Consider the following 14,679-nt stretch of genomic DNA (forward strand, 5'->3'; position numbering starts at 1 on the left):
TTTTCAACTCGTGAATAATCAATTATTACTTACCCAAAATCGAAACTGTTTCATGATGGGGCTTCACCAGAGTTGCAGTGTTTACCGACTCGAAGTTATCGTTCGAAAATCGCAATGCAAGGCTTAAAAATCTCTGAACTCGTGGTGTACGATGTTAATCCCATTATTTTCAAGTTGGGACAAACTTATGTCGCATGGGTTGTTTTGTCGCAACAAATACAGGTTGCAACATTGTCATTATTGTTGCGCGATGGTTGAATTTTGATTCACTAGCAAGAAATTTTGGAAGAAATCCCGGAAGGAATTCCTGCAAAAAAATTAATGAAGTAGAAATGCCAGAAATAAATACTTCAAGAGAAATCCCGAGAGAAACGCTTATAGACATTTCGCGACAACATCTGCGGTATATCCTGAGAGAAACTCTTGTGAAAATGGTCTGATACTTTTAGAAACCGCTCTCGGTTAGTATACTTTGTTCAAGAACTCTATGAAAACAAAAAAATGACGTTCAATTTTTCAGCATAAGCTGTCCTATGTTTAGTTTTCCTAAGATCTGTCTCATGTTCAACATTATACGTACAAAAAGGCTGGTACAAATAATGAGGAAAAGTGAGCAATTAGGAGTAAGGAATAAGCACACTGAAAAAAATTGACACGATCGATTCATGTGTTTTGACTTGCGGGTTGAGTTAAAAGCGTCAACGTTAGTCTGATGTGTTTTTCTAATGTATTATGAGTATTCTACACATTAGATAAGTCTGATTCATAACATCAACTTCACTGCTAGGCTTACATCAGCTAATCAAATGTAATTCACATAAACATAATACATGTTACAAATGGTGTTCAAATAGTTCTTCCTTGAACTGAAACCAGCAGTCAAAACATTACAATCTCATATGTGCTATGATTGTAATTGAACTGATTTTGCAAACGAATTTGCGCTACTGTTTTTCCCAAATGTATATCATAACTGGTGACACATGACTGATGAAAAATAACCGCCATACGATTTTCGTAAAGTTTTTCATCATGGAAGAGAGTTCTCAGAAGCAGCTTCCTCGTTTTTACGGGTAAGTTAAAATTTATTCTACAAAATTAATAGAATCAATTTAATTGATTTGTTTCTACGTTATACTTTTTGCAGGTAAAACGAATAAAAAATGAACTCCAGTGAAGCGCGTAAGGGCGATTTACTACGGCCTGCATAACCAGCTGAAGGTTGGCGACTCCATCGGATTCCTCGCAACAGATGCCATTTTGCGATTGAAGACCGGAAGCAATTGGTCCAGGAGCGGGTCCAATGGAGAAGTGCTTCATTGGGAATAGATCCCACGAAGCGAATGGTGACTCATGTCTAAGTAAGTAACATATAAATTATTCAACTATAACAAATAAATAAGATCAATAATAAAACGTCATTACAATTACAAATTCCGAGTTTTAATAATTATCAGTACATAGCATTGAATTCACCTATATAGTGAAGTGCTCATATTTCGCGCGAGCTCCATTTTGCTATCACGATTTATTTTTCAAAAGGCAAAACTAATATCGTGATGGTTAAGGTGAATATAGAACGAAGCCACACCTTGAATTTTCAAAAGCACAAATCTGAAGAACCAAGTAACGCACTAAGCTGAAAAGTTGATCGATTGGTCATCACCAGCGGGTGACCAATCGATCAACTTTTCAGCTTGGTGCGATGTTTGATTCCTCAGATTTGTGGTTTCGAAAATTCAAGGTGTGGTTTTGTTCTATATTCACCTTAAACTATGAGCTCGCGTGAAATCGGGGCACTTTACATTGTGATTTTGCCTGGAGGACTGCATAGGTAGCTCAACAAGAAATCCATATGCACCAAAACACGAAATTAATGTTCAGCTTAATTTGAGATTGATGTATTCACAAGTCGAATTCAATAGGATCAAACGTGAATATTCATTTGTACTTCAATCAGAATGCATATGTATTTCATTCAAATTCTATGTTAGACACACATTAGAATAGTGTGGATTGTTGATAGATCGGGACAAAACTAATGCTGGTAAATCTATATGTTTCACACGTGACTTCCGTGAGTTTTACAATTTACGCAAATCTATATGTAAAACACATTGCTCAGACGTGTACATTTTTTTGAGTGCAATGAATGAAGAATGAGGAGTGAGCAGTGACGAATGAGAAGTTGAAGTAAACTGTGAGGGGTAGCCAATGAAGAGTGACAAGTGCGGAGTGATAAGTGAGGAGTTTTGAGTGAGCTGTGATCAGTGAGGGGTGAGCAGCTGAGAGGTATTGGTGAACGGAGGGATTGGAAGAGCGATAGACAGGGACCTCCAACGCTAGACGAGGTCAAAACAGCTATTAGAGGACTGACGAACAACAACGCTGCAGGGAACACCCGTCCGAGCTTCTCAAGCACTGTAGTGAGCAGCTGTATCAACTTTTAGGTATATTGAAGATATGGCAAGAGGAAGAACTGCCTGCTAGTTGATGGAATTATCACATTTGCTCTTTCTACAAGAAAGATCATCGATTAGATGATGGCCATCTTGCCCCACAAACCCCTACACGAGCTACAGAGGAATAAACACGATTTTGACCGGAATTTTGTAAACAGATCAAGGCCGATCGAGGAGTCCTTCGTCGGCAAATATCAGAAGGGTTTTCGTGAGGGCCGATCAACGACGAATCATATGTTCACCCTGCGAGAAATATCGGGAGTACAACTTGCAGACCCATAATTTGTTCATTGATTTCGAGCCGGCGTACGATTCAGTGAAGAGAAATGACAGATTATGGTCCAACGGTTTTCCGGCGATTAGACTGATTCGTGTGACGCTTGACGGATCGAACTCAAGTGTACAGGTTGCGAATGAAACATCTTCATCGTTCGGAACCGTCCGGATTGCAGCTGCGAATCGGGCCTTTTTCAGTCTGCGAAACCAGCTGAAGTCTCGAAACAAAAACAAAACTCGCGTTGTATAATACTCTGATATTTCCAGTCTTTTACGGCCATGAATCGTGGACATTTGATCGGAGAGCCATTGCAGTCCTCGAACGTTAAGTGCTGCGAACAATACTCGGCGGTAAACTGGAGGACGGCATCTGGCACCGTCGCATGAACTACGAATTTTACCAAGTATATCAAGAGATAGATGGATACAGCGAAGCGAATAAAACAAGGCAGACTACGGTGGGTTGGGCACGTAGATTGTATGCCGGAGTAACGACAAGCTAAACCCATATTCAGTAGAAAATCAGAAAGGGGACATCGGTTTCGTGGAAGGCCGCGCACATGTTGACTATTTGCAGTTGAGGAGGACCTAAGGACTCTAAACGTTCAAGGCGACTGGAAGCGATTGACCAGTGCACTGCCGTAATTCTGCAAAGTGACATAAGCGACATTGATAGTTTTGGCCCATTTTTTGGTTATTATGCGAATGCTTCATTCGGCGCAGACTCATCGCTACGAGTTGTATGTAGCTCATCAAGTAAGTAAGAGCAGATAAGAGCGTGCAACAGAGAGCATTGATCAGTTAAAAGTGAGAAGACAGCAGTACGAAAAGAAGAGTGAGCAGTAAAGTGTGAGGAGTGAGAATTGAAGAGTGCGGAGCGAGTAGTGAAGAGTCAGGAGTGAAAAGTAAGCAGTGTGACGTAAGGAGTGAGAAGTCAGCAGTACGAAAAGAAGAGTGAGCAGTGAAGTGTGAGGAGTGAGAATTGAAGAGTGCGGAGCGAGTAGTAAAGAGTCAGGAGTGAAAAGTAAGCAGTGTGACGTGAGGAGTAAGTGAGAAGTCAGCTTGAATGTTTCAGACCACCTTGCAATCGCTTGACTCATTTGACGTTCCAGAATACCACCTCAAGCTTGATTGGTCGCCCTTAGATACTACTATGTACAGTATCGCCAGACCAGCTATACTCACACAAGCAATCAATGAGATTAGCAGGTAATCCGAAACATCCTTGGCAGTCAATAGTGAGAAGCGAGTAGTGAGCAGCAAAGAGTGTGATTAGAAAAGTGAGGAGTAAGTAGTGAAGAGTGAGAAGTGTTCCGTAAGTGATGAGAAGTGAAGTAGTGAGGAGTGAGAAATAAGTAGTGTGCAATCAACGTATCTAAATACCAAGGTAAGAGATTCCCGCAAATGTCAATAACGAGACTCACCAACACATCTGCGTTGGTTTTGGTGTTTTTACTCTAAAATGTCACTGTTTCAGCAAAGTTTGTGAAGTTTTATTAGTTTGGATGTTTCTAAATGCTGAAAAAACATGTTTAGAACCAATTAAAAAAAATGTCACCGATTTTCAAATGGCGATATTTCCTGTTTTATTGCATGGAAGTGACTTTTAATCCAGTGAGATGCAATTAAATAATTGCTTCTAAGATGGGAGTGCTTAATTTCTTAAGAAAGTTTGCTAAATAGTGATGCACCCATACAAATCAGCGCAAACTTCATAACTATTTTTTGCTTTTTTTTCTTTTCTCACTAACATTATGAATATTAGCGGGAATCTCTTACCTTGGTATTTAGATACTTTGGTGTGCAATGGGAATGAGCAGAGTATAGCGAGATGTGAGGAGAAAGTAGTTTGCAACACATGGTAAACCAAATACAAAATGGGTAGAATATTAAAAAATCAGAAAAAAAATCGAAATGTTTGTGAGACAACATTTTTGGTAGAAAGTTGTCACTAGAAGCATATTCGTTACTGTATTCCTGTCAGAATCTTGTGCTACTACTTGAAAATATATTATAAAAGCTTTGAAAAAATTCGCGCAATTCCAGGTTCTAATATCTCGCAACAACGCTACTGCCGTTCACCGCATAATTGTCCCATGTTATATGGGATTACTCTACCGTTCTAGGGAGGCTATTATAGACAAAAACCCTATTCATTAAACTTTTATTAAGGAATTTATGGGTTGATAGATTCTCTAATGGGTCCACGTTTCACGGATTCGAACTAATTGAGCTTCAATGCCAAATCTGTTGCATATCCTAAATAGATAAAACAATAATTTAAAAAAAAAACTTTCAAACAACTCACCTGGGTGTAACTGGTTCCGGCTCTTTGGCGACTTCCGGAACCTCCGGGCTGGTGGAATCTTCCTTGCGGGACAATTCCACCCCGTTCAGGGGATCCTTCGACGACGAACAGGTCGATTCTTCCACATCGATAGAGTCGGTCGACGCCATGGTCGTGGTGTTGACCACCAACGGCGAAGCCGGCGGTTTCGGATCCAGCCGGGACGGGGTCAACGGTTTCAGAAGCACCCGCGGCGAAACCCGACAGGGGTTCTCTTTGGAAAACAACGACAGCGGCTGCATCGGCGGAAGCTCCGACGAGCTGGTGTTGCCGTTCGCTTCCAAACTGAGGGTCAATGTCAGCTTGCTGCTGTCGGTTTCCTGCGTTTCTTCGTCGACTACGATTTCATCGGTCTCTTTCGTGCTGGCGAGGGCAGTCCTCTTGGGACGTCCACGTGGTCGTTTGGCAGGTGGCGGGGCATCATCCAGGTCTGGCTTGCCTTCATCCAAACCCGAATCTTTATCTGGAGGTTTCTGGCTAATCACAGTTGTGTCCTTCGGCGATGGGACGGTTCCAGAAGTTCCGCTTCGGGTGCTCATGCGAACCTTCGTTGGGGGAACCGTTGTTGGAGAATCGCTCGTGATCGGAACAGTAGTAGTAACGGATTGAACGGGGGTGACACTGCTGAAGCTACTACTGTTGCTGTTACTCGATGTTCCGTTCTTCTCCGCTAACGTCAATGGGTCGTCGATGATCATACAATCGGAACTTGACCCTCCGTCGTTTTCCAGCAGGAGGACACTGGTAATATTGTTGGAAACGGGTTCAACAGCTTCCGGGAGTGATTGTATCACCGGAACTGCAACCGGTGGTGTCGGCACAGTGGGATTTCTCCTCAAAAGCACCGAAGCTGGAATTGCGTGCATGGCCGCTGTCCGCCTGGGACGGGGTTCCATGTGAGGAGTTGGGGTCTTGGCTCGTTGCCGTTTGGCCATAATTAACATCTCCTTCAGTTTGTTACTATCTTCTTGGGGTACGACGTTTCCTGGAGTTTCAACGACTTTCGTAGTTGGAGTCACTTCCGGTTTGGGTTTTTCTATTAAGGGTGAAGGTGTCCGAGCTTTTTCCGTTCGAACGTCTTCCGAAGCCGGAGTCGGTTCTTCTCCCATGTCCGACTTGCTATCGTCGTCTATCACAATTACGTCATTATCGACGGTTGGCGGCATCTTGGTGGCCACTTGATTGGGCACAATGACCGACTGATGGTTTAGTTTGATTTTCTTCACTTCTGGCACGTCGGAAGTTGGATCCGGCGATGATTTTTCGGGAATCGATCGTTTCAGGTCATTGACGGGTTCTTCTACTTTGTTCGCAGAAGGTTCCTCTTTCTCTGGGACAGCCGGTATGCTTTGTGCTGCGCTAGTTGTCGTGCAAGAGCTACCTTTGTTGATTTTCAGAATGATCCGTGGTGAATCGCAGCCAGAACTGCTAGTCGTCACTTCCGGAGGTTGCTGTTGTTCACTATTCGCGGTGGACGGGTCGTGTGGTGGTGGTGGAGAAGGTGTCTTCGGATCGGGACTCGGTACCTGTTTAAGTGTCACTTTTGGCGCTGAGCTGTTTTCCGAGGAATCCGTTGAGATTGTTTTGATGGTGAACTTTGGAATTATGCATGGTTCCGGTTCTTCTAGATCGATGTTGATCGTCACTGGCTCGTAAATATCGTCTTCCGTAACGTCCACAACATCGTCGTCCGGAGGTGGTGTAGCCTCCTTGGGCGTTTCCTTCGGTTGCGGTGGCATTGGCTTAATGTTCAGCTTCTTCACGACTGGGATAGTTGGTGTCTGGGTCGTGGGTGTGCTAGTGGTAGTGGTCGTGGTGGACCCGCCGGTGATTTGCGGTAGAGACGTCACGACGCTATCGTTTTCCTTTGGGACTTTAATGGTCAGCTTGGGAACTACGGAAGGAGAGCTGATGGCCGAACTGGGAGCCGACGATGACGATGATGATGAGATTGGTGAGGATTCTAGTGAATTAATACTGGTTTCACTTGAGCAGCTGTCCTCGGAAGCGAGTGGCTTCGGAGGCATCGGTTTGATTGTGAGTTTCGGGATCGGGACTTCCGATGGGTCCCGTGGAATGACCGGTGGTGGCTTAGGGATAGGCTTGATTGTGAGTTTCGGAATAGTCGACGTAATGTTGGAGTGCTGATCACTCGGAGATGCTGGCGGAGGGGTTGAGAGCTTCGGCGAGAAACTGCTACTCGTCGATGAAACCACCGAGGCATCGTTGGAATCCAGGGAACTCGTCTTGATTGTGAGTTTCGGTAGAGGAGGTTCCGGAATGGGTTTAATGGTGAGTTTGACACCTTCGGAGCTGGTTAGTACTGGTCCGGAGGCGGATCCGGATGAGCTCTGAGTGGAGGACGCCGTTGGTTCCGGTATTGCTTTTATGTGTAGCTTTGGAATGGCCGGTGGATCATCCTCCTTGCTAACCAACCGGTTATTGTGGTGTGAATGATGATGATGGTGATGGTGGTGACTGCTGTGGTGATGATGGTTGTCTTTTTTAATCGTGAGCTTAGGAACCATGGGAGGCGAGTTAGACACGGACGAGTTGGAGGAGTTGTGAGTTGCAGAACTTGACGTATCGTTACTGGCAGATCCGGAACTTCCTGCTATCGTCGGGCTACTGTGGTTTACGGCACGTATCGTCAACTTAGGCACAATGTGTGGTTCGGGCCCATCGCCACCGGAATTATCCAGCGAAGAATTTTTGATGTGCAATTTGGGAATGATTTGCATTTGTTCGCTGCTGGCTTCATCGGGATTTACCACTGGTTTGATCGTAAGCTTAGGAATGCTGTTGACCTGGGTTCCGTCCACATTTGGCGGAGGTTTCAACGGTTTGATCGTAATCTTTGGAGAGCTGGGTTGATGGTCTGATCCGGAACCAGTGCCCGGTGGCAGTTTGATTATAGTTCTGATGGGCTCCCGATGAAGATTGATCTTCAAGGGTTCAACCTTTCGGCTTTCCTCGGAAACACCCATCTCAGATGAATGCTTGGAAGGGATATGGTTACCTTCTTTTGGAGATTCTTGCGTTGTCCGACCTACACAGTTTTGCAGAACGACGTTATTGTTGGCAGTCTTACCTTCCACAGCACCTGTGAGTTTGTGCTTCAAAGCAATGCTATCGTTATTATTTACAATTTTGTTGCTAGCCTCGTTCCCAGTGGCCACTTCTGACGACAGTGGCGGAGGTGTCGATGGTATCTCTATCACCTCCAGATCGTCATCAACCGTGCCATCAACACTTGGTGTTGTCCGCTTTTCATCTACACTATTTTCTTCCCGGCAGTTGTTCAGAATTGATTCTTCTTCGGTATTAGATGATCCCCCCATTATGAGACTGGTTGGACCATTTGTCGTTTCTCCACCACCACCATTCTTGGACAGCTCTTCTTCTTCGTCTTCTTCAGAAACCACAATCACTTCTTCTTGACTCTTTTTCCTGCCGAGCCCTAGATCATCCAGTTCTTCTACAATTTCCGGCGATGACGATGTTCCTGCATCTTCCACATGTTCGGCGCTATTCATCTTTAGCACTTCCAGTTGATCCTGCCGTTGCAGGTCCGGACTCTGGTCGCTGTGTTTGTTGCCGTTGATTTCCCGCTGACGTTGACGATGGACATCCTCAGCGACAACCAGCGGACCAGAATCGACCATCGTTCTTCTTCAGCACCTGTTGTAGTCGCATTTCGCGTCCTGTTTCTCTATTTACACACAGTTTCTCGTTTTCGCTTCGCCGTCTTCTCGTTATGCTTCTGCCACACACGACTTTGGCTGTCACTCGATGTCATTCACTACTCTTTCGCACTTGTTCTCTTCCGATTTGGGGTTCTTCTTCAATTTTCAACTAACAACCATTTAATTCGCTCCTTTTCACGCACTTTGCTCTACACTTACTGAAATACACTGCAAAAGATGGAAAATTGAAAAAATATGGTCGTGGAGTTGTAATAATATTGATTTGCTACACATTATTCCGATTCCGAGGGCCATTGTACACGAACATCATCACCATCCGGAGGTGAGAGATATAAACACATACACAACTCATATCACATAAAAATTAGGTGTAGTGGCCACAGTCACCCTAGTTCTTCCCTTCCTTCCATCACTGGACCACCCCCCATCAACACCCGCGGATTATTACGGAGTACGGAGTACGGAGTGGGAGGTTGGGGAACTCGAATCGTCGTCACCGCAAAAATCGACCATCATCCGTCAAGTTACGAACGAGCCCCGCAAGTCCCAGACCACGAACCAAGAGTAACTCGACTAGTAGGTACGTAGAGTATCGGTACAATATTGTATGGCCTCACGGATACAGCCGAGCAGCTGGCAGGCCATTCAGTCGCTTCTCGATGGTGTGTGTGTGCGTGTGTGATGTGGGGAAGAAAACATTCGAGCAATCTTCAGTCCACTTGGACCGAATCGAACCTGCTGTGTTCCGTGTGTTTGAACCGTGCACTGTGGAAGAAAAGCCCAAAATAGTGGCAAGAATCATTGAACTAAAAAACATGTTTTGAATATAAAACAAAATCTCGCTAGATAATCCCCTAAATTATGGCCCCTTTAGCCCCAGCTGTAAAGGCGTGAGTATTCAGCATGACCATGCTGAGGGTGACTGATTCGATTCCCGGTCAGTTGCACTCAAATATAATAAGAATAAACATAATATGAATAAACTAATATTATGAAAGCTATTAATCATTCAATTCTCTTGATTGCTCTAAAGCAGTTTCCCAAACGCACATTGGGTAATTGTTCCCTTTGTTGTGGTAGTACCTAATGTTGCGGTAATGGCAATTGGATTGTTTAGTGAATTGAATATTGCCTTTTACTCTAGCCTAATCGAAAGAGCTCATTTTTTTTGAGTATAAGGTGATTTTATTGCGTTCCGATTCCTTTGTTTTGATGGTTAAACAAACAAAAGTTTTAATTTCCGTGGATAGAATGACAATTCAATCGATAAAATGACAGTTCACCCCGAACAAAAAAAAAATTCCCCATATAAACTTTTAATGCATTTTAAAAAATAGTTCCCGGGCATCAAAAATGATGAAATTTTGGATTTCGACTAATTTTTGGACGGAGATTCCGATTATGCAATAATCTGGATACCCCTAATGAACACAAATTGGGTTTTTGATTGGCACTTTTTCGATTGAAATGTTACCAAAAGGTATTTTTAATAGATGTATTATGCTTAAATTATGAGATTGCACCATTTGTGTTCTTGAGATTTGCCCAAAACCTGTTTTAAAAAAATATTTTCCTTAATATCCCATATAGAGGTGTGCGCCGCCGCGCCGCGCCGCGCCGATGAGAAATCGGCGTGAATCGGCGTGCGACTCCCCAAGCCAACAAGAATCAAAAATACTATATTTTTTAAACGGGGATAGGTAAAGGGGGGTTATACCCATGCACTGGTGGAAAACGTTTATGGTTATGTTGTTTGAAGCCGATCCAGGAAGCATCGGCGTGTCGGCGTGGCAAACGGCGGCGGCGGCGGCATGAAAACCGCACGCCGATCGGCGTATCCCTTCTCAGAAAGGCTACCATCATCAAAACCAAAAAAAATCTGCAGCAGCACATAGCTAGATGTCCATTTGTTGCAACCCAATCATTAGAAAGTAGTTTACTTTGTTCATAATTGTTTGAGAAGCCCCACGCCGATGCACGCCGATTTTACGCCGAATATTCGGCGCACACGTCTAATCCCATATGATTTCAATGGGATACCGCAACATTATCAACACAATGTTGTTTCAGATAAAAAATAATAAAATGCTAATAACAACCTCAAAGTCGCAATATTTAGTTATTTTCCCGTAGATAAAGGATAAGGTATGCGCACAGCAAAATCTAGCCAAAGAAAATCAAGCAGTAATAATGAATTCTAACTTATTCCCAAACCAAAAGCAATTCATCGTAAAAAAGCATTAATTTACTTTAAATCAACATCAAAAAAACATTGTTGGTTTGACTCATTATATCCGTCATCTCGAGCTTTGCGCTTGAGTCCTTCCGTGAAGTTTTGCACAGTACCTTCGATCGCTTGCCAAGAAATTTTTACCACCTTTGTGCCAAAATCAATCTTATTTTTTGATGAAAGCTGCTTTTCTTGACATTTTTGAAGGTTCCAATTCACGGTTACTCAATATTTTTCAAAATGGTCGAGTTTTGAGGTGCATGAGATTTCACGTTTTTTGAAAAAAATACGGTCAATTTCCACACAGTTTTCTGCATACCAACGCAAGGATTCTCCGCCATAAGCAGGGCACAAAAATCAATCCAAATCAATGCACAATATCTAAGCTTTTGAATAAGGGCTGCCAGACATTTTCCGTAGTGAAAAAGAGGATTTGTTGTACAAATATTTTTGAAAGTTCGGTTTTTCAAACCACAAATTCATATTGATGACCAAACTATGTATTTCTCGCCAAACTTCGATTATTTCTTAGTTTTAAGTTAATCTGCAACCTTTTCACGTTGTAATGATGCATAAAACCGAATACTTAAAAGCAAACTTAAGTCTTTGGGGACGGTCATTTTAATGTACATTGCCAGATTTTCAACACGTTTGTGCAAAAACTTTTCGAGGACTTCTTGTTCCCTTGACTCTTTTTTAAACATCATGTCAAAATATCTCCCGAAGTAAATATTTTTTGATTCCTTACACAATAAGCTTTCATTTGCGCCATAGGTTTCCACGATTCGTTGAAAATTGTAAAATTGCATGCATTGTAAATGCATTGTGTGCATACCTTAGACTTAGGTTTTATTATTTTCAATTCAATCCATGTAAAAAGTTTGCTGGGGCGATACAATTGTGGTTTAAACATGAACCCAGTGTTTAGCTCCTCCATGATCGGATCAATTACCTGATGGTGTGAAGCGGTCAAAAATATAAAATATCTACCGTGTGAGATGTATATTACAGACAGCTCCATATTCTGAACAGTCAGCAAATTCAAAATAGATTTTTCTCTTATGAAGCAATTGTTGAATCGAGAGTTGAAGCGCTAATTTTATCGTTTTTGACTTAACTGGAAACGTAGAGAATGTGATTGTGAATAGTAAGTAACATTGTGTGTTCAGAATAAGGACCACGGCTTTTTAGGGTAGGGGTGATACACAAATTTTATTTTTTTTGTGATACACAAATTTTATCACGCAAAAATCGACCTTATTGAACCCCGTCGCGCTCTGCAAACCAACCCCACCCCTCCCTCCCCCTAAAAGCGTAACGTAATTTGTGTACGACCCCGTATCCATAATTAGGAACACGTTGTCTCCCAATAAAAACATGTCTAGATCCAGGTCTGCAAGTTATTATGAGATTTTATTTATTATATACATTTAGCAAGACAAAATACCAGCTTGATAATATTGTGACGCAGTATTTCTAGGAACACAAATTTCTGTTTATTTGAGCCTTTATTGGAAGATTCTCTTAACTGTTCAGAACATGGTACCGCACGACTTGTCCCTAAGTCCTTTTGACAGCATCAAATTAGTTAATAAATCATAATACCCACGCTTTTTGCACCATTTCATTGCAAAAATGGAGAATTTATTGGAAAATATGATTGATTGATTGATTTGTCTTTATTTTAGAGACCCGGAAAGAAAAATAATCAAAATTTACAAAAGGGCCTATCTGATTTAAAAGGTTATTTCAGTTAGGCCCTTAGGTACTAGTTTTCGGCACTTTTGCTAGGGTACACTTTTCACAGGTTTTTCCGAAACACTAATGGCCTTCTGTAGTTTTATGTCAATTCGATGGCCGCTTCTACGTCTTTTTGGCAGACCGAATCTGATTAGAAGTGATTCCAATTCTGATTTGGTCAACCAAACAAACGTAAAGTGAGAAGCGGTGAGATTCGGCAGCAGTACACAACACTCGTTTTTGACGCAACTCCGAGTACTTGTGATACTTATGAACACAGCCTACCTGATTGAAAAAAAAAAGGGTTCGTGCGCATGGATGCTTGCACGTGGTTTCTCCCTTGAGGCATGTGTGGCAGTCAGAAATGATTGTACTAAAGGGTATTTTTTGTAATTGCAAAAAATGTTGAATGCAACTCGTTGCAAAATGATAATTGTTTCAGCACGAGTCGTACATTTATCTAACGAGGCTTGCCGGGTAAAATAGCATTGATTAAGGAGTTATTGGATAGCTTAGGTAGATATTGATAGGAATAGTGAAAAAGTGAAAATAGGGTTTGTTTACATTTTACAGATTGGCCATTTTCAAATGTTACGCTTATAAAAAAGACGAGAAAAAACGCCTTTCCAGAGGGTATGCCGACTATTGGTGGGATATTCTGACTGTTTTGGGTTATAAAAACTTGTGTCGTCCCCAGGGCACTGTTATGATGCTTGTGTGGGGCCCGCTTTCATTAGTCTATTTTACGAAACGACAACAGTGTTGATATTGGGCTACGACGCGACCTCCTGTCAAATTTTCGTTCATGAAATGAGCGATCAGCTGATCCGAAACGTCTCGTGGAATGGCTCATACCAAGGTGTTGGTATGATGTTCAAAGCACATTCCCGGTAATAAGGTTTAGGAATACCTGAAGGAAACCCTGAAAGAATTCCTGGACAAAAATCTTGAATGAATGCCTGGAACATATTCTGGAATAAATCTAGAAGGAATCCCTGAATGAACTCCTGGAGAATTCCCTAGAGGAAATCTGAGAAGAATCCCTGGAGAAGAAACATCTTGAGGAATTCCTGGAGAAATCCTTAGAGAAATTTCGGGAGAAATTCTTGGAAAAACCCCTGGAGGACTTTTCTGAAAAATCGCTGGAGGAATCCCTGAAGCAATTTCTAGAGGAAACTCAGGAGGAATTCCTTGGAAGATTTTCTGGACAAATTCTTGGAGAAATCCCGAGAGGAATTCTTGAAGAAATCCCTGAATGCATCCCTGGAGTAATCTCTAGTGTAATTGTGGGAGCAATTTCTGTAGAAATTTCTGAAGAAATGCCTAGAGGAATTCCCCGAGAAATATTTCTGGAGGATTTTTTGGAGGAATCGTCGGAGAAATTACTGGAGGAATCTCTGGAAGAATGCTGAGTCCCTGGAGAAATTTTTGAAGAAATTTCTAGAGGAGTTCCCAGAGGAATTTCTGGAGGAAACCTTGGAAGAAATCCCTGAGGAACCCCTGGAAAAATTCCTAGAGGAACTCCTGAGCAAATCTTTGAAAGAATTTCTGAAAGAATCCATGAATGATTTTCTCGAGAAATTCCTGGGGTAATCCCTGGAGATATTCATGGTGAAATTCCCGGAGGAGTCCCTGGAGAAATGCCTGGATAAAATCCTAGAGGAATGCTTGGAGGATTACAAGGAATAATTCCTGGATGAATTCCTGGGGCATTTCTCAAGGAATCTCTGAGAGATCCTTGAAGGAATTCCTAGAAGAATCTCAGAATTGACGCAGGAATCGCTGGAGAAATTATTGAAATAATTCGTGGATAACCTCCGGGAGGAATTCCTGAGGAATTTCTTAAGGAATACCTAGAGATTTTTTTGGAGAAATTGCCGTAGTTATTGTGGAGGTATTTCTAAAGAAATTCCTGGA

At 42.4% G+C, this 14,679-nt stretch overlaps 1 protein-coding gene across 5 annotated transcripts in view; it reads right to left on the minus strand.

The window, feature by feature from the left end:
• The window catches only part of LOC109621532 (mucin-2), a 78,963-nt gene that overhangs the window by 49,296 nt on the left and 14,988 nt on the right, over window positions 1-14,679 (minus strand). For all 5 annotated transcript variants that reach the window (XM_062843128.1, XM_062843124.1, XM_062843127.1 and 2 more), the window contains one exon: window positions 5,047-8,999. In XM_062843128.1, the coding sequence (XP_062699112.1) occupies window positions 5,047-8,750 (3,704 nt within the window). In that variant the 5' untranslated portion in view covers window positions 8,751-8,999. The remainder of the gene's footprint in view (window positions 1-5,046; window positions 9,000-14,679) is intronic.

Source organism: Aedes albopictus, chromosome 3 (assembly GCF_035046485.1).
Source record: "Aedes albopictus strain Foshan chromosome 3, AalbF5, whole genome shotgun sequence".
Classification (NCBI taxonomy): Eukaryota; Metazoa; Arthropoda; class Insecta; order Diptera; family Culicidae; genus Aedes; species Aedes albopictus.